General features: G+C 40.8%; 1 protein-coding gene and 1 long non-coding RNA gene across 2 annotated transcripts; one reads left to right on the top strand and one right to left on the bottom strand.

Moving 5' to 3' along the window:
- Nucleotides 1-494: 494 nt before the first annotated feature.
- On the bottom strand, nucleotides 495-3082 carry PCDHB1 (protocadherin beta 1). The gene has a single exon (XM_006191188.2). It carries the CDS (start codon nucleotides 2949-2951, stop codon nucleotides 495-497), a length of 2457 nt encoding a protein of 818 aa, XP_006191250.1. The 5' UTR covers nucleotides 2952-3082.
- A 167-nt stretch (nucleotides 3083-3249) lies between these two features.
- On the top strand, nucleotides 3250-22644 carry LOC116662740. Its single transcript, XR_004318753.1, has 3 exons — nucleotides 3250-3357; nucleotides 3774-3812; nucleotides 22208-22644. It is a non-coding gene; the product is annotated as an uncharacterized LOC116662740 (long non-coding RNA).
- The last annotated feature ends 1122 nt before the right edge of the window (nucleotides 22645-23766 follow it).

The raw sequence follows: 23766 nt of genomic DNA, 5'->3' as shown, positions 1-23766 counted from the left end.
TTCACCCTTCTTCCCACTTGGTTTTCTGTGAGGCTCACCATTCACTAGGCATTTGTATGGTTATGAATGCATGGTATGCAAGGTGTTGATTCAAAGACGAGCTATGATATCATTGATTTGCCGTATTTTTTTGGCATGTTAAATCTATATTAGTAATATTTACAACTAACCATTCTACCACACATTGTGTGTGTATTTCTAATGCTAGTAAAATGTCAATTTACTTTTCATGAAGAAAAAGATGATCCCCACTCAAAAACCTAGAAGTTTCTACACAATGATAAACTATTTTTCTACTTCTCAACCTAATTGCTTCCTGATGTACCAAAACTAGAAACTAGTTCTCTTCCCCGTGAATGCATAACTTTCTATTGGAAAATGATTTAAAGGCAAAATAACAGACTATCTCTGGAACTAAAGCACTTTCAAGGCCAGGACTAATGAACTTCCACAGGAGACATGAATAATGGCTACATACAGCTCATGAATACGAGCTACATATAGTCATCAGACACTTGGGCATGGCCCTCTGACCCCCAAGACCTATTCCTATCAGAATCTGGTGGTAAACTAGAGCCAGCCTCGGTTTTTACCTCTCCAGTGCTGTGGGGGAAGGGGAAGTTGGGCATAAAACGCTTGAGAAACCGAAACTCACTGTTGCCAGTGCCAGTAGCTGAGCACATTTCATAGGGACAAGGCTGGGACATGGATCCACTGGGTCCTCCTTGTACCAGGTTGTTAGGGAAATTACAGTCATCATAGAGATGCTCTTGAACCGTGAACTTTTCTCTATATTTAATCTTCTGGCAGATGTGTATAATGAAGATCAATGTGACAGAGAGGAGAAAGAGAAAGGAAAGCACAGCCAGAGAGATGACCAAATATTTAGTGGATGGATTTACCCTTGTAGGATGTTTAAATGATTCCTGGAACTGCAGATAGGGCTCAGAAAAGCCATCTACTAGGAGGATGTTGAGTGAGGCAGTAGTAGAAAGAGCTGGTTGGCCATGATCCTGAACAAGAATAATCAGTTTCTGCATCATGGGGTCTCTCTCAGATACGTGCCGCAATGTACGGATTTCCCCATTTTGTTGTTGAACAGAGAATAATCCAGGGTCAGTGGCCTTAAGTAGATGATATGAAAGCCAAGAATTCTGACCTGAGTCACCATCCACAGCCACCACCTTGGTCACCAGGTAGCCTACCTCTGCAGACTTGGGCACCAGGTCATTGCAGGGCAAAGTGCCATTCTGCAGTGGGTACAAGATCATTGGGCGGTTATCATTGTCATCCAGAACAACCACTCTGACAGTAACCTGGCTACTCAGTGACAGAAAGCCCCCATCAGTTGCCTTTACCACAAACTGAAAATCTTGAATGGCCTCATAATCCATGGTTCTCAGTGCATAAAGTTTTCCATTGTCTGAGTTTATGGAGATATAAGCAAAGACTGATAAATCTCCACTTTTGGGAGGCAGCAGAGAATATGTTACTTGGGCATTCTCACCCAAATCTTGATCCACGGCATGGACTTTACCAATAAAAACTGCAGGGCTGTTGTTTTCTCGAACAGTCAAGATGTAGGAGTCCTCCTGAAATACTGGCGGATTGTCATTAATGTCAGATATTAGCACCTCTATCACAGTCTCGGAGGACAGAGTAGGTGGTCCAGTATCCATGGCAACAAGAGTGATATTATAGCCAGAGACCTCCTCGCGATCCAAGCCTCTGTCGGTGACCAGTGAGTAGGAATTCCGGAATGTCGGTTTGACTGCAAAGGGAAGGTCTTCTTTTAGAAAGCAGGTGATTTTCCCTCCCACTCGAATGTCCCGGTCTCGGATAGAGAAAAGGGCTACCACAGTCTGTACTGGAGAGTCCTCAGGGAGGGGGCTGGACACAGAGGAGACTGTAATTTCAGGAGGGTTGTCATTAACATCCACCACTTCCACCAGGACTTTGCTGTGGGCCGAGAGGCCTCCTCCGTCTGTAGCTTGAATGTCAATGTCATATGTTTCAATCGCTTCAAAATCTAAGGGCCCTCTTAGTCGAACCTCTCCAGTTTCAGAGTCAATCTGAAATGTCTGAAGAATTATTTCTGGGTTTTGAGCTACAGAGTACGTTATCTCCTTGTTGGAGCCCTCGTCTAGGTCGGTGGCAGTCACCGTGGCCACCAAAGAACCATTGGCACTATTTTCCCGTACCTGAGCGCGGTACACCAGTCGAGAAAACTGAGGCACGTGATCATTGACATCCAGAACCTCCACACGGATGTGAGCTATTCCAGACTTGGGCGGGGACCCTCCGTCCACAGCTGTGATTGTCAAGTTGATTTCTGGCTGCTCCTCCCTGTCCAGGGGTTTATCCAGCACTAGCTCGGCATATTTGGGCCCGTGGCTGCGGAAGCGGGTGTGCAGGTGGAAATAGGGGTTGGCGCTCAAACTGTAGTTTTGGAGACTGTTGAGGCCCACGTCCAGATCCTGAGCGCTCTGTAGAGGAAATCGTGAACCCATGGGGGTGCTCTCCGGAATCTTTAAAAGAGGCTTCTTGTTTAGGAAAACCGGAGCATTGTCATTGATATCAAATACCCTGACCTCGGCGCGAAAGGACTGAAGCGGCTCCACCAGGACTATTTCAAAGTGCAGAACACATGGGTCGACTTTGCCACAAAGTGACTCCCGATCCAGTTTCTCCTTCACAAACAGATCTCCGGTCTTGCGGTGGAGCCGGAAATGCAGTTTGTTGCCCTCGGAAACGAGCCGCGCCCCGCGCGCTGCCAGCTTGCCGACCTCCAGCCCCAGGTCCTTAGCCACATTAGCTACAAACGAACCGCTCTCCATCTCCTCTGCCACCGAATAGCGGATGGTTGCCGCACCCCCCACAGATAAGCACAGAAAAAGGAGAAGAGATCCCACTTGCCTGCTTTGCAAGAGTTTTTTGCGTGCAACTGCCATCCTTTTTAACGAGCGCGCTCTCTGCAGCAGCCGCCACCTGTTGCGGATACACTTTCACTTTTCTGCCGGCAGGTTCCTGCAACAGCTGCTATCGGCTTTGCTAGCCTCTAACCGCAGCGCCGCCGAAGGCTAACCGAGCCAGGTAAGCTGTTTTGCACTTGGAAGAACATTTGCATTAAGCAACTCAACTCCCCAGTCTATTGAGTGTATTAATAGATATGTTCTCATTCCGAAGAGTTAGGTAGAGCTTGAAAGTTGTTGCCAAAGCAACAGCTAACTCAGCTTTTAATTCCCTTTTAGAAAAAAAAAAAAGTCCTTGGGAATTGAGAAGCCAATGAGGATACTCACTTAAGCTGAAGTCATCGTCTGGGGCTGCTGCAGCAACTGGCAAACAGCGAGGTGTAAGGTACTCTGCACACTCCACCCACTCCACCCAGACACCAAGAGAGAGGCAGAAAGATCCTGTAATATCTTCTGAAGCCTGAGCCGAATAGATAGGGGTGAGGGAGACGGGCTTGGAGGAAGTGATCAGTAGGAAAAGGAAAGGGGACAGACTTCTTTCAGGAAACTGGGGGTCTAGTAAGTACCTTGATAGAGGAACTTTTCAACTTGCCTCATGATTTGTGTAAATCCATTCTTTTCTGCAGAACCTTCAAATGGTTAGGAAACACCTGGCTTGTCACTTATGATTATGATGGAAGTAATACACTTATTGTGTATGATTTCTATATACTGGTACTGTATTAAATGATTTACACACATTAGCTAATTTAATCCTTGCAACAGCTCTATGAGGTACTCATTATTATTTCTTTTTTACAGATGAAAATGGGACTGAAGAGCTTATGTCACTTCCCCAAGGTACTCTACTTCGTAAATAATAGAGAAGGAATGCAGTTTAATTTTGTCTGACTCTAAAGTCATGCCCATGATTAAGTATATAACACTGCTTCCCAAATAATATAGTGTATAAATGAAATGAAGATAAAGGTTTGGCTTTGAATTTTAAAGGAGAGGAAATAATAGACTACTTGCATATATTGAAAATGGCCCGATAGAAATTTTGCAAGATAGTTGTCGAGAGTTCCTTTTATAATCATAAGATCATAGAATGTTTAAGAATGATAAGGCACTTCAGAAAGATTAGGTCCAACCTCCTCCTCATCCCCTTTTTTAGTAGATGGAAAACTGAGGCGCAAATGATAACATCACTTGCCAGTCCATGCAGCTACTCCTGGCAGCACAGGAACTAACCCCTGTCTACTGACACAGTCTCATCTTCACTATCAAAAGAACTTGGTGGTCCCCTACTTGTATAAAAAACTATATGAAGTGTACAGAACATTTAAAAAATGTAACATTTACAGTAGGTAATCTTCAGAATCTAGTCTCTTTCCTTTGTTATTTAGCTCAATCTCTGATGTTGTGCTCTGCTCTAGCTCATTCATTTCCACTGCTGTATAGAATTCCAGTCTGGTCAGTGCCCTTAGGCCACAGACCATCAGGAACACACCTGTAGTTGAGCAAAGTTATATTTTCTGATTATTGCAGCAAGGGAGGCTGGACACTGCAGAGAATTATGAGGCATCTCAGTAAGAGGGTTTTTAAAAGGACTTAATGGTATTTAGTCTTGTGCAAGGTGATTTGGGGCTGGTTTGAAGTAGGGCTTTGCTCTGGATTGGATGCTGTCAGAAACAGTTATTTCTATAATTGGGTATATTAATAATTTCTTATGCAGAAGCTGAGAAGAATGGGAGGTAGCTAAAGCTATGATTGGTAAACAAGCTATGATTTGTTATTCATAATAGCCAGGATAGAGTGATATTTGGTCATTTTTGTGGACTGGACAATATTCCTTTTTGCCTGTGTTCAGGCATGATTGTGGCATCCTCTTGTTTTTCTCTTAATCCATCACCATCACAGAGTGGCCTTGTCTAATGTTGTTCTGTGAACCTGTTTTTGTTTAACAGGAGAACACCATACCCTAGCTCTCCGTATCAGGCTAGCTCCCAGCTGGCATGGACTGCTTTTGTCTTTTTCAATATGAATACAGCATAACACATTTACACATTCTGTTCTACTATTCATAGAAGTATGCCATATGTCAGTTTGTGTACATGTGTATACATCTGGGAGAGGGGCATATATCTAGAGGTAGCATTGGTGTGCTAAGGTATGTTCTTTTCAGCTTTACCTGCTTTACCTGATACTGCCAAATTGTTCTAAGTTGCACCAATTTACACTCTCATAGCAAGATAACTTCCAGTTGTTCAAATTCTATCAACACTTAGCAGTACTAATCTCCTTAAATTTTAACCATTCTTGCTATGTCATGGTGGGCTTACTTTGCTTTTCTCTGATTATTAATTACTGATGAGATAGGACACTATTTAATATGTTTTTACTCATCTGGATAACTTTTGGGTGGGACAGTTGTTCAGTTCTCTTGCCCATTTTTTACATTGGATTGTCTTTCTCCTATTGATTTGTGTAGGTCTTCATATAGTCTAAATATGAGCTCAGCCTTGCTAGCCCAGGCAATAGTGGCTCTTGTAGTTGCTGGAGTCCCCTGGGGGCGACAGCAGGTACACAGTAGTTCAGCCTCGTTAGGCAAGGCAGTAGTGGCTTTTGTGGTTGTTCAAGTCCCCTGGGACCGGGGGTGGGTACACAGTCATTCAGCATAGTTAGGCCAGGCAATAGTGCTTTTGGTAGTTGTTGGAGTCCCCAGGAGTGCAGCGGCGGGTAATAGTAGTTCAGCCAGGAAGTAGCAGCTCCTAATGTTGTTGGAGTCCACTGCGGGCGACAGTGGGTACACAGCATCTCAGCCTTGTTAGGCCAGGCAATAGATCCTTTTGTAGTTGTTGGTGTCCACTGTGGGTGGGGGTGGGTACACAATATTACAACCAGGCAATAGTGGCTTTTGTAGATGTTTTGAGTCCCCCGGGGGGCAGTGGCAGGTACATAGTAGTTCACCCTATTTAGGCCAGGCACTAGTGGCTTTTGTAGTTGTTGGAGTCCCCTGGGGGGCGGCGGCGGGTACAGAGTACCTTGGTATAGGCAAGGCACTGGTGGCTTTTGTAGTTTTTGGAGTCCCATGGGGGTCGGCGTAGGGCAAGCAGTACTTTAGTTCAGCCAAGGCACTAGTGGCTTCTGAAGTTGTTGGAGACCCTTGGGGGGCAGTGGCAGGTTCACGTTAGTTAATGTTAAGTTTCCTGAGTGTGAGAACTGCATTTAAAGTAAAAAGTTGGTTTACTCCTGCTGCAAGTGCTTGGAAATCCACCTTCCCAGTCAGGGGGCAGGAGCCCACCCTGCCCCGCCCCACCTCACCTCAAATGCAGTTCTCAGTCTGGAACCTTACCATGAATACTAATTGCTAATATTCTAATCTTCCCAATTGTTCCAATAATGTTCTTTCTAGTCAATCAAGCTTTGCTCATTGTACTTGTCATGTTTTTCTACTTCCCTTACACAGTTTAAAAAGGCAGCCATGAAAAAATGAGTTATAAAAATACTTAGAGTCATTTCATCTATATTACATTTTATATTCCCCAATATGAAAATTTTGACATCACAACCACCTGGGAAATGTGTCCTTTACAATGCATTACATCAGGATCCATATAATCTCATTTTATCCCATTATTTGTGATAATAAGTTTGATAGTTTAGTTACAAAACAGCATCCATCAAAGTTAGAAAAGATACATACATCCTCTGTTCACTGCAGCATTATTTCCAATATCCAAGTTATGTAAAAAACCTGTATAAAAAAGATGTGTGTGTATGTGACTGTGTATCTATGTATAACGAGTATTACTCAGCCCTTAAAAGCAATGACATCTTGCCATTTGCAGCAATATGAATGGTCCTAGAGGGTATTTATGCTAAGTGAAATAAGTCAGATAGATAAAGACAAAAACTGTATGATTTCACTTGCAAAAGAAATTAACAAACATAACAAAACAGACAGTTATTGATACAGAAAACAACAGGTAGTTCCCAGAGGGGAGAAGGTTGGTGGAGGAAAGAAAAAGCTGAGGGAGATTACGAGGTACAAACATCCAGTTACTAAATAAATGAGTCAAGGGGATGGAGTGTGGAGAATATAGTCAATACTATGTAACTTTTTATTTTGTGACATAACTAGACTTAAGACAGTGATCATTTTGAAATGTATAGAAATACTAAATTTATGTTATATACCAGGAACAAACATTATGTTGTAGGTCAATTAGACTTCAAAACAATTGTACATAAAGATCAGATTTGTAGTTACCAGATGCCAGGGAAAGGGGAGTGGTAGGAGGAGGGTGTGGTAGAAGGCAAGAGTGGATGAAGGCACAGAAAGTACAAACTTCCAGTTAGAAGAAATAAGTACTAGGGATGTAATGGACAACATGATAAATGTAGTTAACGCTGCTATATGTTACATATGAAAGTTGTCGAGAGTAAATCCTGAGAGTTCTCATCACAATGAAAATTTTTTTCTATTTAATTTTGCATCTATATCAGATGATTATGCTGTACACCTTAAACTTACACAGTACTGTATGTCAGTTATATCTCAATAAAATTGGAAGGAAAAAACTGAACATCCTGTTTCCAAAACAATTTTATGACTCAGTGTTTTCCAACATTCATGGAGGATACTTTCTTATATTAATATATAGTTATATAAGTATCTGGTATGTTTGTGTGTGTAATCGTGATGTTTATACTTTCAATCCATTAAAACAGGCTTCTTCCTTTCCCTCCCCCAGTTTATTCATATTATTATTAGCATTGTACCAAAGGGGGAATCTTTGGTTCCCAATACCATCAATATATCTACTCATCTGACTCTTAAAATATTCAATATTTTTACAGTAAGATTTGGCAATCATGCTCCTTGTTACTTGCCTAAGATTTTGAAAACTTATGTCCATGCAAAACCCTGCACACAAATATTTGCAGCATAATTGCCAAATCTTGAAGCAATCAAGATGTCCTTCAGTAGGTGAATTGGTAAATAATCTGTGGTATATCCAGATAATGGATTATAGATTATTATTATTTGTTTGTCAGCACTAAGAAGAAATGAGCTATTAAGCCATGGATTTAGAATAAACTTAAATGCATCCTACTTAAGTGAAAGAAGCCAATCTGAAAGGTTAAATATTTTATGATTCCAACTACATGACATGACATTCTAAAACAGGCAAAACTAGACATTTCTGGTCAAGATGACAGAGTAGTAGGACCACAAGCTCGCCTCTCCCAACTACAACAAAACCACAACTCACTGCTAAACAACCATCGGGGGGAAAAAAGACTGGAACCTAGCAAAAAAGATCTTCAACTGGAAACATAAAGAGGGAACCACAGTGGGATGGTAGGAGGGGCGTGCTTGAGATATAATCAGGTCCCATAACCCCTGGGTGGGTGACCTACAAGATTAAAGAATAATTAAGTCACAGAGACCCTCCCACAGGACTGAGAGTTCCGAGCCCCACATGACGCTCCCCACCTTGGGGTTTTGGCATTGGGAATAGGAGACCCCAGGACATCTAGTTTTGAAGGCCATTGAGGCTTAACTCAATGATCCCTGTGGGACTGGGGGAAACAGAGACTTCATTCTCTTGAGAAGCATAAACAGAACATCACATGCATCAGGTCCAAGGGCAGAGGCAGTGATTTCACAGGAACCTGGAACAGATCTGCTGTTGGTTTTGGGAGTTCTGAGAAGGTAGGGGATGGCTGTGGCTCACCCAGTGAACGAAAGGGAATTTTCATTTATGTGAGCTTTCCTGAAGGCTGTCACCTTGATTTGATCATTAGCACCAAGACTTAGCCCCACTTAACAGCCTGTAGGCTTAAGGGCTGGGAAGCCTCAGGCCAAACATATTGGGTGGGAACACAGCTCCACCCATCAACAGACTTCCTGAGCCATAAATGCCTCTAGACATGGCCCTCCCCACCAGAGGTCCAGGACCAAGATTCACCCAGCAGTGGGCAGGCACCAACTCCTCCTGCCAGGAAACCTGCATAAGCCTCTAGTCCAGCCTCATCTGTCAGGGGGAATATACCAGAAATAAAAAACAATCCCAAAACCTGTGGAAGGAATCCACAAACACAGGCCATACTCTACACTGGGACCCACTAGACCCTGGCCCTTGGGTGACAAGAGAGGAATGTACTGATGGGACACATAGGACATCTCCCACGGAGGGCCACTTCTCCAAGGTCAAGAAACATAAAACTACAAATAGAAATCTAGACAATATGAGGCAGCAGAGGAATATCTTCCAGGTCAAGGCACAAGATAAAATCCCAGAATTAAAAATAAGTGATAAGATAGGCAGTGTACCAGAAAAAGAGTTTAAAGTAATGATGGCAAAGATGTTCAGAGAACTCAAGGGGAGTACAGATGCACAGAGAGAAGTTTTCAGCAAAGAGTTGGAAAATATAAAGAATACCCAGAGTTGAAGAATAAAAATACTGGAGGAGGGGGCCAAGATGGCGGAGTAGAAGGATGCTCATAGCTCACCCTCACCCACAAATATAACAAAACTCACATCCATGGACCCACCCAGCCAACCAGAGCACCTGCTGAACTCTGACAGAACATCGCCCTCTTCAAAAGACAAAGACGCCACGAATCTGGTAGGAGAAAAAGGAAAAAGAAGAAAAAGCAAAACACTATGGGACCAGTCCTGCGGGGAGGGAGCAGCAAAGGAGGACTTGCACTCGTTTGCTGACTCTTCCCCTCTCCAACGGAGAGGTCAGTGGGATGGAGGGGGAGCCTCCGAGGCTCAGATCTGTATGGAGCACCCCTTGACCGAAAGAACTAAGTTAAATGGGCATAGAAGGTCTCCACAACTCCCAGCCCTAGAGGCAAAGTGGCAGGTGGGGGACGAGACAGGCTGCCAGAGCCAGGCGGAGGACTGGGGCAGCTGCACTGAGGCAACCCTGGGGGACTGCAGGGTGCTGCACGCTGTGGATGAGTGGGTACACAGGGCAAAACAACCTGGGCCCTCCATAAAATACAAAAAAAAAAAAAAAAACCCTAACAACAACAATAACAAAGTGCTGATGTGCCCTGGGAGGAAGGGTGCCATACTCCCATCTCCAAAAACTCACCAAATGTTTTCAGGAGAAGAGAGGTGGAGCTCAGCCACAGCCGCCATATCCTCTGGTGCTTAACACCCAGGCAGAGGTGGGGTCTTATCAGCCTCAAAGGCCAGATGGAGACTTGTTTACAAGCCTGGGGCAGATAGGATCTTTCTGCCCTGGTATCTCAGAGAAGTCAAGCTGCCCAAGACAAACAAGGAGCTGAGTTTTAGCACAGAGCAGGGGCGGGGCTGTTCCGCTGTCTTCCCCAAGCCCGCCTACGGAGCGCGGACCCAGGGTGGAGTGGGCAGAGGAGCGACTGGCGCTGGGAGAGAGCAGGTGGCCACCTGCCTTCCTGGCAGAGCGCAGCACCTGACCGCAGTGCTGGGAGGGGGGCGCAATCCGCCTGCCTACCTTGTACTAGCACAGCATCTGACCACAGCATCAGGAGAGGGAGTGACCCGCCTGCCCACCGTGTAAGAGCACAGCATCTTACTGCAGTGCTGGGAGGGGGCACGATCTACTTGCTGACAGGCACTGGGAGCAGCACAGACAAGGGGTTCCAACAGAGGGCCTCGGGAAGCAGCAAGCTGAGTTCCTGAAACACCCCGAAGACAGAAAGACCTCTCAATAAAATCAAGAGCACACAGTCTCTGCCAGAACATGTCCCCCCCTTTTTAAATTTTTTTAAATCCATTTTCTATTATGTTTTTAATTTTTACTTTTTAAACAATTGTATATGCTTCCAGTTTTAATCCAGCTTCATTTGCAGAAATTGGAAGAATCAATATTATTTAAATGGTAATACTGCCCAAGGCAACCTACAGATTTAATGCAATCCCTATCAAATTATCCAGGACAAATTTCACAGAACTAGAACAAATCATAATAAAATTTATATGGAAACACAAAAGACCTAGAATTGCCAAAGAATTACTGAAGAAAAAGAAAGAGGCTGGAGGAATAACTCTCCTAGACTTCAGACAATACTATAGAGCTACAGGAATCAAAACAGCATGGTATTGGTACAAAAACAGATACATGGACCAACAGAAGAGAATAGAGAGCCCAGAAATGAACCCACAAACTTTTGGTCAACTAATCTTCGACAAAGGAGGCAAGAATATACAATGGAATAAAGACAGTCTCTTCAGCAAATGGTGTTGGGAAAACTGGACAGCAGCATGTAAATCAGTGAAGCTGGAACACTCCCCTATACCAGACACAAAAATAAACTCAAAATGGATCAAGATTTAAACATAAGACAAGATACAATAAACCTCCTAGAAGAAAATATAGGCAAAACATTATCTCATATACATCTCAAAAATGTTCTCCTAGGGCAGTCTACCCAAGCAATAGAAATAAAAGCAAGAATAAACAAATGGGACCTAATTAAACTTACAAGCTTCTGCAGAGCAAAAGAAACCATAAGCAAAACAAAACGACAACCTACAGAATGGGAGAAAATGTTTGCAAGTGATGAAACCAACAAAGGCTTGATCTCCGGAATATAAAAGCAACTCATATGACTTAATAAGAAAAAAACAAACAACCCAATCCAAAAATGGGCAGAAGACCTAAACAAGCAATTCTCCAAGGAAGAAATACAAACGATCAGTAGGCACATGAAAAATGCTCAATATCACTAATTATCAGAGAAATGCAAATCAAAACTACAATGAGGTATTACCTCACACCAGTCAGAATGGCCATCATTCAAAAGTCCACAAATGACAAATGCTGGAGAGGCTGTGGAGAAAAGGGAACCCCTCCTACACTGCTGGTGGGGATACAGTTTGGTGCAGCCACTGTGGAAAACAGTATGGAGATTCCTCTAACGACTAGGAATAGACTTACCATATGACCCAGTCATCCCACTCCTGGGCATATATCCAGAAGGAACCCTACTTCAAAAAGACACCTGCACCCCAATGTTCATAGCAGCACTATTTACAATAGCCAAGACATAGAAGCAGCCTAAATGTCCATCACCAGATGACTGGATAAAGAAGAGGTGGTATATCTATACAATGGAATACTACTCAGCCATAAAAACTGACAACATAATGCCATTTGCAGCAACATGGATGTTCCTGGAGAATGTCATTCTAAGTGAAGTAAGCCAGAAAGAGAAAGAAAAATACCATATGAGATTGCTCATATGTGGAATCTAAAAAAAAAAATCATAAATACAAAACAGAAATAGACTCATAGACAAAGAATACAAACTTGTGGTTGCCAGGGGGGCGGGGGGGGGGGAAGGGACAGACTGGGATTTCAAAATGTAGAATAAATAAACAAGATTATACTGTATAGCACAGAGAAATATATACAAGATCTTGTGGTAGCTCACAGCAGAAAAAAATGTGACAATGAATATATATATATGTTCATGTATAACTGAAAAATTGTGCTCTACACTGGAACTTGACACAACATTGTAAAATGACTATAACTCAATAAAAAATGTTAAAAAAAATAAAATTACTGGAATGAATAACACACTGGAAGGAACCAAGAATAGACTAAATGAGGCAGAAGAATGCATCAGTGAGCTAGAAGACAGATTAGTGGAAATCACTAGTGCAGAACAGAAAAAAGAAAGAATGAAAAGAAATGAGGACGGGGGTAGGATATATAGCTCAAGTAGTAGAGTGCTTGCTTAACATGCATGAGGTCCTGGGTTCAATCCCCAGTACCTCATCTAAAAAAAATAAACAAACCTAATTACGTCACCCCTCAAAAAAAATAGTAATAAATGAGGATAATTTAAGAGAACTCTGGGACAATATGAAACACGCTAACATTCACATTATAGGAGTCCCAGAAAATGAAGAAAGGGAGAAAAGACCTGAGAAAATTTTTGAAGAGGTAAGAAGTGAAAAATTCCCCAACTTGAGAAAGCAAACACTCACCCAAGTCCGGGAAGCTCAGAGTCCCACACAGGATCAACCCAAAGAGGCATACACCAAGGCACATACTAATCAAATTCACACAAATTAAGGATAAAGAGAGAATATTAAAATCAGCAAGACAAAAGGAGCAAATAACATACAAGGGAACTCCCATAAGGTTACCAGCTGATTTTTCAGCAGAAACTCAGGCCAGAAGGGAGTGGCACGGTATATTTAAACTGCTGAAAGGGAAAACCCTACAGCCAAGAATACTTCACCCAGCAAGGCTCTCATTTAGACTCAATGAAGAAATCAAAAATTTCAAAGATAAACAAAAACAAAAGAATTCAGCACCTCCAAGCCAGCTTTACAAGAAATATTAAAGGAACTTCTCTAGTCATCAAAGCACAGGAAAAGAGAACAAAAAGGAGAAAAAGGGGGAAAAAAGACCTACAAAAACAAACTCAAAACAACATAATGGCAGTATGAAAACACCTATCAATAATTACCTTAAATGTGAATGGATTAAACGCTCCAACCAAAAGGCATAGACTGACTGACTGGATACAAAAACAAGACCCATATATAGGCTGTCTATAAGAGACCCATTTCAGAGTGTAGAGACAACATGCAGGCTGAAAGTAAAAGGATGGAAAAAGATGCTCCATGCAAATGGAAACCAAAAGAAAGCTGGAGTAGCAATACTTCTATCAGACAAAATAGATTTTTTTTTGCAGGGGGAGGTAATTAGGTTTACTTTTTTATTTTATTCATGGAGGCACTGGAGAATGAACCCAGGAGGACCTTGTGCATGCTAGGCATGGAGAGCTACCACTGAGCTATACACTCTACCCACCCTATACTTTAAAATGAAGATTGTTACAAGAGACAAAGAGGGACATTACATAATGCTTAAGGGATAAATCCAAGAAGAGGATGTAGTAATTGTAAATATGTATGTGCACCCATCATAGGAGCATCTCAATATATAAGGCAATTGTTAACAGACATAAAAGGAGAATAACACAATAACAGTGGAGGACCTTAACACCCCACTTACATCAATGGACAGATCATCCAGACAGAAAATCAGTAAGGAAATACAGGCCTTAAATAACCCATTAGACCAGATGGAGTTAATTGATATCTATAGCGCACTCCATCCAAAAATAGAATACACATTCTTCTCAAGTGCACATGGAACATTCTCCAGAATCGACCACATGCTGACCCACAAAGCTAGCCTCAGTAAATTTAAGAAAATTGAAATTGTACCAAGCATCTCTTCTGACCACAATGCTATAAGGTTAGAAATCAGCTACAACTAAAAAACTGCGGGGTGGGGGGGGGGGTGAGAAGGGGCAGACTGGGATTTCAAAATGTAGAATGGATAAGCAAAATTATACTGTATAGCACAGGAAAATATATACAAGATCTCGTGGTAGCTCACAGCGAAAAAAAATGTGACAATGAATATATGTTCATGTATAACTGAAAAAGTGTGCTCTACACTGGAATTTTACACAACATTGTAAAATGATTATAACTCAATAAATGTTTAAAAAAAGAAAGAAAAAAAACTGCAAAAGCTGCAGACACATGGAGGCTAAACAATATGCTACTGAACAACCAGTAGATAACTGAAGAAATCAAAGAGGAAATCAAAAAATACTTTGAGACAAATGAAAATGAAAATACAACAGTCCAGAAACTCTGGGACACAGCAAAAGCAGTTCTAAGAGGGAAGTTTATAATGACACAGGCCTACCTCAGGAAACAAAAATCTCAAACAACCTAACCTTACACCTACAGCAACTAGAGAAAGAAGAACAAACCCCAAAGTTAGTAGAAGACAAGAAATGATACAGATTAGAGCAGAAGTAAATGAAATAGAGATTAAAAATATATAAAAGATCAGTGAAACTAAAAGCTGGTTCTTTGAAAAGATAAAGTGGATAAACCTTTAGTCAGACTCATCAAGGAAAAAAGGGAGAGGGCCCAAATTAATAAAATCAGAAATGAAAAAGAAGTTACAACCAACACCACAGAAAAACAAGCATCCTGCTGTGATTAAGTTTCAAAAAAAAATCAGAAATCATTTCTTTAGTTGTGGCATTTTATCACTGAGTAGGCCCAGTGCTGGTGAAGCAATGGCTTAGGTTTAGAATAGTGCCGAACTATTCTAAGTTTGACACTAACACCAGTCCCACATATCTAGCTGGTAAATCAAACTTCTCTAAAACAAAGAGGGACAGCGTAGGATCACCAGGAAGCCAAAACATGAGCTGCGTGGGGTGATGATAAAGGATATAGGGCAACCTTGGGTAAAGTGATTTCCAGAATGAGAGTTTCCCTGTTGTTTAACACTAGAAAAGCAACATCTACCGATTGAGAAGGGTTTATTCCAAAGACACCACCTAATTTTTGGAGTTTTCTCATTTTTAGCATTCTAGCATTTTCAGGGGCCTTGGAATCTGCTGTAGACCCGATAAATCCTTTCCAAAAATTCAAAGGGGTCTTTATTTGTTTTTTGCTGGGTTTTTAAATTTTGTTAAACTCAGACTACACTGGCTATTTGCATTTATGTCCCCTATAGGATAATGGTGTAGAAGAAATTTTCCTATGGTGAGGGTGGCTCCTGGTCCAAACAGTTCCGTCAGGTCTTAAATGGTAATACCAGACCAGGTCCCCGTGCCCCAGGAACTAACATAGGATTTTCTGATTGATCCCTGTAAGGAGGGGGAGACAGTCCAGCCACTTCCTGAGCCCCAGTGTCAGGAATTGGGGCTTGCTGTGTAGAAATGGGAGGCAGTGGAAGGAGTGGATACATTGGCAGAACAGCCACAGTGGCTGGGACAGCTGGCTCAGCCGGAGGAGTTAAGGTTGGAAGGCACATATCCTCTCATTCCTTTCCTTTTCTTATTTTCCCTGATGTAATAGCACAAATACTTGCACATAAGGCATTTCATCATTTCTCCCACTTTTTCACTGAATATCTAAAATTGCAGGATTGTAGAGAGCCATTCAAAGGCCACCATTCCTCAGCACTTTACTGTAAAAACTATAAATAGCAACTGATCCTCCCTAACCATTTTGCCTTGGCATCAACCAACCAGGCTGAACTCTGGGCTGGGGCTTTTGGTGATTTTAGGAACCCAGTGGAGTCTTTGTATTTCCCCTGGGAACCTCCCACTCTTAGACAAGAACAGGAGGTCTTTTTTTTTTTTTTCCTGTTCTTTTCCCTCTGTTTAACAACAGAAACTTTAAGCATCATAAAACTGACCTGGCTGTAAATGGAGAAATAGTACCAAAAACAAAATGAAAATCCCAAAGGACAAACATAAAACCCTAAATAAATGCTCAGATTTGGTCTTGGGGTTTCACATATACCAATAACACAGGAGACCACAAATGACATAATTAACATAGCAAGGGTGGCAGTATATGGAGATAACCCAGCATAAACCCCTCCTGGAGATCCAAACAGGTACTCTGGCCACACATTGTACATCTTCCTCTTAGGCATGGGTTCACAGCTGTAATCAGACCACTTATTCAAAATGTGCCTCAAAGAACCCTCCTTAGGGATAGTTGTTGCTATGTTCCCCATTTTTTTAAAGATAGGAATACAAGACAAACAGCACAAATGATGCACACAAATGCTAGCACTGAAAGAAACAAATGCACCGGTTCACAAATTGGGTAAAAGTCCAACAACTATTTCCTCTCACCAACAGGGTACCCCACTAAAACAGATTGGCTTGTTCCAGAGAAAAGGCCCCAAATGGAGAGGAATAAAGTTTCTGGCTGTACACACCAGAGCGACTTAACCTACTGTATGGAGCCCATCAGCCCCCAGATGTCGATTCCTTGCTCCAACTGCCAAGCGCTAGGGCAGCCAGTGCCACTGTGGGGAATTCTGAAGGGCAGATCCTCAGGACAAGTGGTCCTAGCAGCTGCTAGGGCCCTACCTGAAAATTCTCCAAATGGGGCTGCCTGGCCACAAGCAGCAAGGCTCCTGGCTGGCTTCACCAAAAATTGTTACCAAGTTCAAACTCGTTCTGCTCGCTGCATGACAGGGCAGTATATCAGGAGAAGAGGTGTTGGGGCAAGGAATAGCAACTTTTTTCAGAAAGCTGGCAGACCGAGAGAATGGTGGACTAATGTCTTGGAAAACCATCCTCCCTGAGTCAGAATACAGGCTCCTTTTATACCAAAAAAGGGGAGGAGGTGTGGTTGGTGGTTTCAAACTTCTTGGTGTAGGAATTCTTTGTTCTTGCAGCTGTCCACCGGGGCCAGCTTATGGTCCTCCTGCAAAACCTCCAACAAAACAAATGTTATTCTCTATTCTGCAGCTTATTATCTTTACGTGAGTGCAGAGCTAGCAAGACCAAGCCTAGAAAACAGGGCACAGGGTTAAAGCCAAAGGAACGGATCTAGTACGGAGTCAGATTTGTTCTTTTCTATTACAACAGCAATATATTTTTTAACCAGCTCCTGGAGTAATGGAAATAAAAGCAAAAATAAACAAATAGGATCTAAATAAACTTAAAAGCTTTTGCACAGCTAAGGATACCATCAACAAAATGAAAAGACAGTCTACAGAATGGGAGAAAATATTTGCAAATGAAGCAACTGACAAGGGACTAATTTCCAAAATATACAAACAGCTCATACACCTTCATATAAAAAAACCAAGCAATCCAATCCAAAAATTGGCAGAAGGCCTAAATAGACATTTCTCCAAAAAAGACAGACAGATGGCCAACAAGCACATGAAAAGATGCTCAACACCACTAATTGTTAGAGAAATGCAAATCAAAACTACAATGAGATATCACCTCACACCAGCCAGAATGGCCATCATTAAAAAGTCTATAAACGATAAATGCTGGAGAGGGTGTGGAGGAAAAAGAACTGTCCTACACTGTTGGTAGGAATATAATATAGTTTGGTGCAGCCACTATGGAGGACAGTATGGAGGTTTCTTAAAAAACTAAAAATAGACTTACCATGTGATCCAACAAGCCCACTCCTGGGCATATACCCACAGAAAAATATAATTCAGAAAGACACATGCACCCCAATGTTCATAGTAGCACTGTTTACAATAGCTAAGACATGGAAACAACCTAAATGTCCATCGACAGATGACTGGATAAAGAAGTTGTGTTGTATATATACAATGGAATACTACTCAGCCTTTGAAAAGAATAAATCAGTGTCATTTGCAGCAACATGGATGGACCTGGAGATCATATTCTAAGTGAAGCCAGAAAGAGAAAGAAAAATGCCATATGATATCACTTGTATGTGGAATCTTAAATAAAACAGATACAAATGACCTACTTACTATTCATAATTTAGATGATTGATTTATTGAATATATGTAAGCACATTTGACTGTCTTATTAGGTTACTGCATTCTGTTGATTCTTATTTTGTGATTGGCTTTATTCCTTTGATAACTGTGTAAGTTTAAAAAATTAAAAGCTCTAAACTGTTCTTAGAAACAATGAATGGTACATATATGTAAAATTTTAAAATATGTACAGTATATTATATATGTATTTACATGAAATATATTGTATTATGCAGTCAAATTTTATCAATTTTACCTAATCAAAATGAAAAATGAAAAAAAAAACTATAGAAACAGTGAAAAAAAAAATCAGTAGTTGCCAGAGGTTAGGGAGAAGTAGGATGAATAGGTGGAGCACATTTTTAAAATGGATTTTATTTTTAAAAGCAGTTTTATGTTCATTGTGGTATTTAGCAGAAAGTATAAAGATTTCCCCAACACGTATAATGCCGCCCCCATTATCAACATCCCCCACTAGAGTGGTACATTTACTACAACTAATGAACCTACATTGACACATCATTACCCAGTCTATAGTTTACGTTAGGGTTCCTCTTGGTGTATATTCTATAAATTTACAGTTTCACGGGCCTAAAAATCCTATGTTCTATGTGGTCATCCCTCTTTCCCCTGCTCTACTCCCAACCCCTGCTAACCACTGATATATTTCTTAGAAATAGGAGTTTCCAGCACCTTTGAATAAATACCAAAAGGAGTTTGATTGCTGGATCATATGGTAAAAGTGTGTTTACTTTCGTAAGAAGGTGCCAAACTACCTGTCAAAGTACCATTTTGCATTCCCACCAGCAATGAATCAGAGATCCTGTTGTTCCTCATCCTCACCAGAATTTGCTGTTGTCAGTGTTCTGGATTCTGGCCATTCTAATCGGTGTGTAGTGTTATTTCATTATTGTTTTAATTTGTATTTCCCTGATGACATGTGATGTCGAGATTCTTTTCATAGGCTTAACTTGCCATCTGTATATCTTCTTGGGTTAAGTGTCTGTTAAAGTCTTGGGCTCATTTTTTCTTGAGTTATAGTCATTTTACAGTGTGTCAAATTCCAGTGTAGAGCACAATTTTTCAGTTATACATGAACATATATATATTCATTGTCACCTTTTTTTCACTATGAGCTACCACAAGATCTTGTATATATTTCCCTGTGCGATACAGTATAATCTTGTTTATCTGTTCTGCCTTGGGCTCATTTTAAAATTGGGCTGTTTGTTTTCTTTTGGTTGAGTTTTAAGAGTTCTATGTATATTTGGATAATAATCCTTTATCAGTTGTCTTTTGCAAAATATTTTCTCCCAGTCCGTGGCTTATGTTTTCATTCTCTTGACAGTGTCTTTCAGAGAGGGGAAATTTTTAATTTTAATGGAGGTCTAGCTTATTACTTTTTTCATGGAGTATGCCTTCAGTGTGATATATAGTCATCCCTGCACCCAAGGTCATCTGGGTTTTCTCTATGTTGTCGTCTAGGAGTTTTATACTCTGGTGTAAGATGTTCATAGCGAGGGAGGCTATGTGTGTCAAGGGGTACAGAGTGTATGAGAACTCTGTACTTTCAGCTCAACTTTGTGCTGAACCTAAAGCTGCTCTAAAAAATAAAGTCTACAAATACGTACACGAAAGACTTTGGGAATTATTTTTACCTGAGTGCCATTTTTGTTTGTTTGAAAATTTACTCAGGCAAGCCAGAGAAATGTAGTTTCATATGGATAACAAATCACATGATCTGCTCTACGAGGCTATTTCCTACTAATAAAATTACTTTAAACTGTATTCTAACATAAAATTTGTCATTTTTATTTACCATTACATCATAGGTTTGAATGTTTCTCAAATTGTTCTGCTGAGAACTTTTGTCACCATTTTCAACTTCTTTCAGAAAAATCCTGTAATTAGATTACTGGGTAATCGTCCCATTGTTTAGTTTCTATTATTGTATTCGAACTTAAAATAGTCTTAGAAGTTTAATATTTAGGATATTTATTTTTATAGTTGTATTTATAAGAAAATCAGTATCTGGGATCCCCTCTAATTTTCTTTCATATGGACTCAAGTCTGAAAAAAGCTGTTTATTTTGGGGAGCAGCTGTATTTTAAAACATCTGAGTTTTGACTATAACTCAATAAAAAATGTTTTAAAAAAAGAAAGTCAAAAAAATAAAATATCTGCGTTTTAAACATTCACATCTGCCATTTTAGACTTTACTACTATTTTAGAAATCTATTCTTTTATTGTGCCTTTTCATGCATTTTAGGTTTCTTATTCATTTTGGCAGAAACAAGAGGCTCTGAGGGGTCTAGAAGTCTTTCTTAGGCAACTCAATTTATTGCAGCTGCTTTTGATCTACCATCTGTTGCTTTTCATGACAATGCCTCTTATTGTTTACCATATGGATGTACATATAATGTTTCTGTGTTCCACAGTAACATAAGAAGCCTTAATATAAGCCCACACCATTTATAGGCCAGATCGGTATTACACTCTCATTTTAAACAGTGCCCTTATTCATGCTTACTTGTTCTCCATGTTGACTCTGGTAGCATAGGTGTCTTTCGATGAAATCTGACAAGTGTTTGGGAAACTTCCCAATTTAACCAAAGAGAGCCTAGGCTAGAATTTTAATTCTTCTCCTCATTAAACTCTGGCCAATTTATCTTTTTCATGCATCAAGGCAATTGAAGTAACAACCACAATGGATACATAAATTTTTATTGAAATTAATATTTGGAAAAAAATGTGTTATATCTTAAACACAGAAGTAACTATATTTTCTGTGTTAAGATTCATGGAAGAGTAAATGAGAAAACATCTGTAAGAATGCTAAACATTAACTGAGTCGGCTGACAAAGCCAAGTGTACTTCCTGGACAGTTCTTTTTTTACCCCCTGAGATTGCTACATTTGTTTGTTTGAGAAAGAAAGTCATTTTCCTCCCAGTTTGCTATAAGTGATTTTACACTGTAACCTATACATCTGAACATATAGCAAGATTCTGGCTATAAAGTAGTGGGCTTGTTTCAAAAGATGGGAAGAGTGATATTGAACTAATTAGGAAGAAGACCATTAAAGACAATCGAAATTTCAAGGTCAGTTGGAACTTTTACTTCATAGCCTCTTTAAAACTGTACCCATCTTTCCATAGTATTTTTTAAAAAAACAATATTTGAAAGAGGCACTCCATTACCCCTTTCTCCTTTTTTCTCATTATCTCTATCAAAGAATCTCTACGTAGCAACCTAAGGGGCTCCCCATCTGAAGTTAAATGTACATATTTCACGATGACTTGATCATCACTGTGTAAAAGTAGACAGTGTGAAAATACACAGGGTAAAAAAAAAGCATACCATAACTTTCCTATATTTTTCAACTCTGATAGTTTATATATTAGTCCTGTAAGAAATGAGACATCAGTTTTCCTCCTACGATCCCTGTGACCTCTTGCCATTTCCTGATTACCTTTTTTCCCTTCTAGAAGCTTAAATCAGAGCAATACTCTCAACTAAGCTGCCTTCAATGTATTTTGCTGACAAGTTATTGCTTCATTAGCATTTCTTTCAGTACAGTGTACTTTGTGAATACATTACTAACTATTTCTAAATGCCCATAAAGATACTTTTAAAATACTTATCTGATAATAAGATATGCTGGAAGAAATGCTTGGGAAAATTTAAATGTGTTTATAATTATTTTCGGTGAGGTAGAAGTGAGAGATCACCCTAAGAATTCTCAGTTCTCCGATGCCTCTCTGTGGCCTTTAAAAATAGCCAGATCTCCCCCAAACCACCTCCTGAGGTTCAAGATTCCAAATCTCTCCAATTTGTTTCTTCAGAGTTTAGGATCTCAGTCTAGTCTTTATTAAACTTTATCAAAAGCATTTTCTTCTTCTACCACCAGGTGGCAGATGGACCCACTTTTTGGAGAGCAACCCCGACTCCGCCCTACCGGAAGTTGTCATGTAAAGGAAACCTCTCTGGCCACACCTAGAGTTCAGCACCCTGGACGCGGACAGCGACACCACCCAATTTAGTCCCATGACTCGCTGCAGAGATTTTCACCTGACAAAGGAACTGGCCAATCCCAACTGTTTCCAGCGGCCACGTGATTGACTAATATACAATGCCAGATATGGAGGGGGGAAAGAACTCCTTAATTTGGGACATTTAGACTGGCAGGGGAACCCCGTGATTTTAAATAATTATCATTACACAAAATCCTGATTTTTATCCCCCACTACCCACTGGATTCTAAATGCATTCTTGTAAATGCTATCTTGCTGTGAGACTAAAAATAGATTAACCAACCTTAGTGTATTGGTTTATTCCAATAAAATACGTAACACAGCAAAGGCGGTACAAAAGTCTGTGTGAGTTATGGCGGCCAATCCCTCTTCTCGCACAAAGCTGCCTGTCAGCTTTCCTAAGAAACCAGCGTGGGGACAGACTGCTTTTTCTGCATTGTTTTCCAATTAATTAGTCTCGAAAACACGAAGAGCAGCTGTTTTGTTCACATGAAATTACTACTTTAGACAGAGACTGATTGGACTGAAACATGAATGTACTATAGAAGGGACGGTTTAGGTGTCATTTTTCCAGTTACCTAGCAACAAATTAGACAAAAAGAGCACTTCTGCGGGCTTTAATTCATGTTTCTCAGAATGGGAAAAACCCAAAGACAAATGAAAATGGGCTCAGGACAACATATTAACTAAGTCTAGTGTTTAGAATCAGTTTAATAAATCTCAGTGTTGGGGCAGCAGGTGGGGATAAAGGTAGAAAATAGCTATTTAAGATGGGCAAATAAACTAAATTAAGCGGAGTGTTAGCTGTAATTTATTCTGTTGTACGGATTGCTTTCTCTTTCCCACTGTTTTGATGGTGGTAATTGAGAACTTTAACCAGCAGAGGGCGAGTCGACTGCATTTTTCTCCCCTAAGACACTCCCTTTCTTCGCCCCTACCCACTCTCTTGTCGCTTGCCCCAGGGAAATTAATTTACTAGGCTCTTCAAATATAGCCCAGCTGAGGAAGGCGTGGAGCAAGGAGAGCAGCGGTGCAGAACTCGGCAGAGTGCCCACCCTGTCACCCTTGGATCTGTGGCTGCTCTTGAGTCGCCTTGCTTGGAGCTGCAGAGGGGACTGCAGTGGTTGTCCCAGGAGAGGGCAGGGATGAAAAGCAGCCCCCCTCTCAGAAGCCGTGGTTATTTGGGACCACTAGCTTCAGAGAAGTGAGAGACCCAGAGGTAACCTGGTCACACGACAGTTATAAGCTATAAACCTATGAAGGTTAAAAACAGAAAAGCAGCAGCTCACTTCTCAGGGCCAGTAATAGCTCTGTATGCCTCAACAAAAGCGGCTCTGCTCTGGCTTTGATACTCTAGGAACAAAAATGGGGTGGGGTAGGGAAAGGAGAAGATGAAAGACTAAGAGTCTGACTGAGTCATCTTTAAAACAACAAG

The sequence above is a fragment of the Camelus ferus genome, chromosome 3, assembly GCF_009834535.1.
Source record: "Camelus ferus isolate YT-003-E chromosome 3, BCGSAC_Cfer_1.0, whole genome shotgun sequence".
In the NCBI taxonomy this organism is placed as follows: domain Eukaryota; kingdom Metazoa; phylum Chordata; class Mammalia; order Artiodactyla; family Camelidae; genus Camelus; species Camelus ferus.
This window is presented reverse-complemented; position numbering and strand designations above follow the sequence as displayed.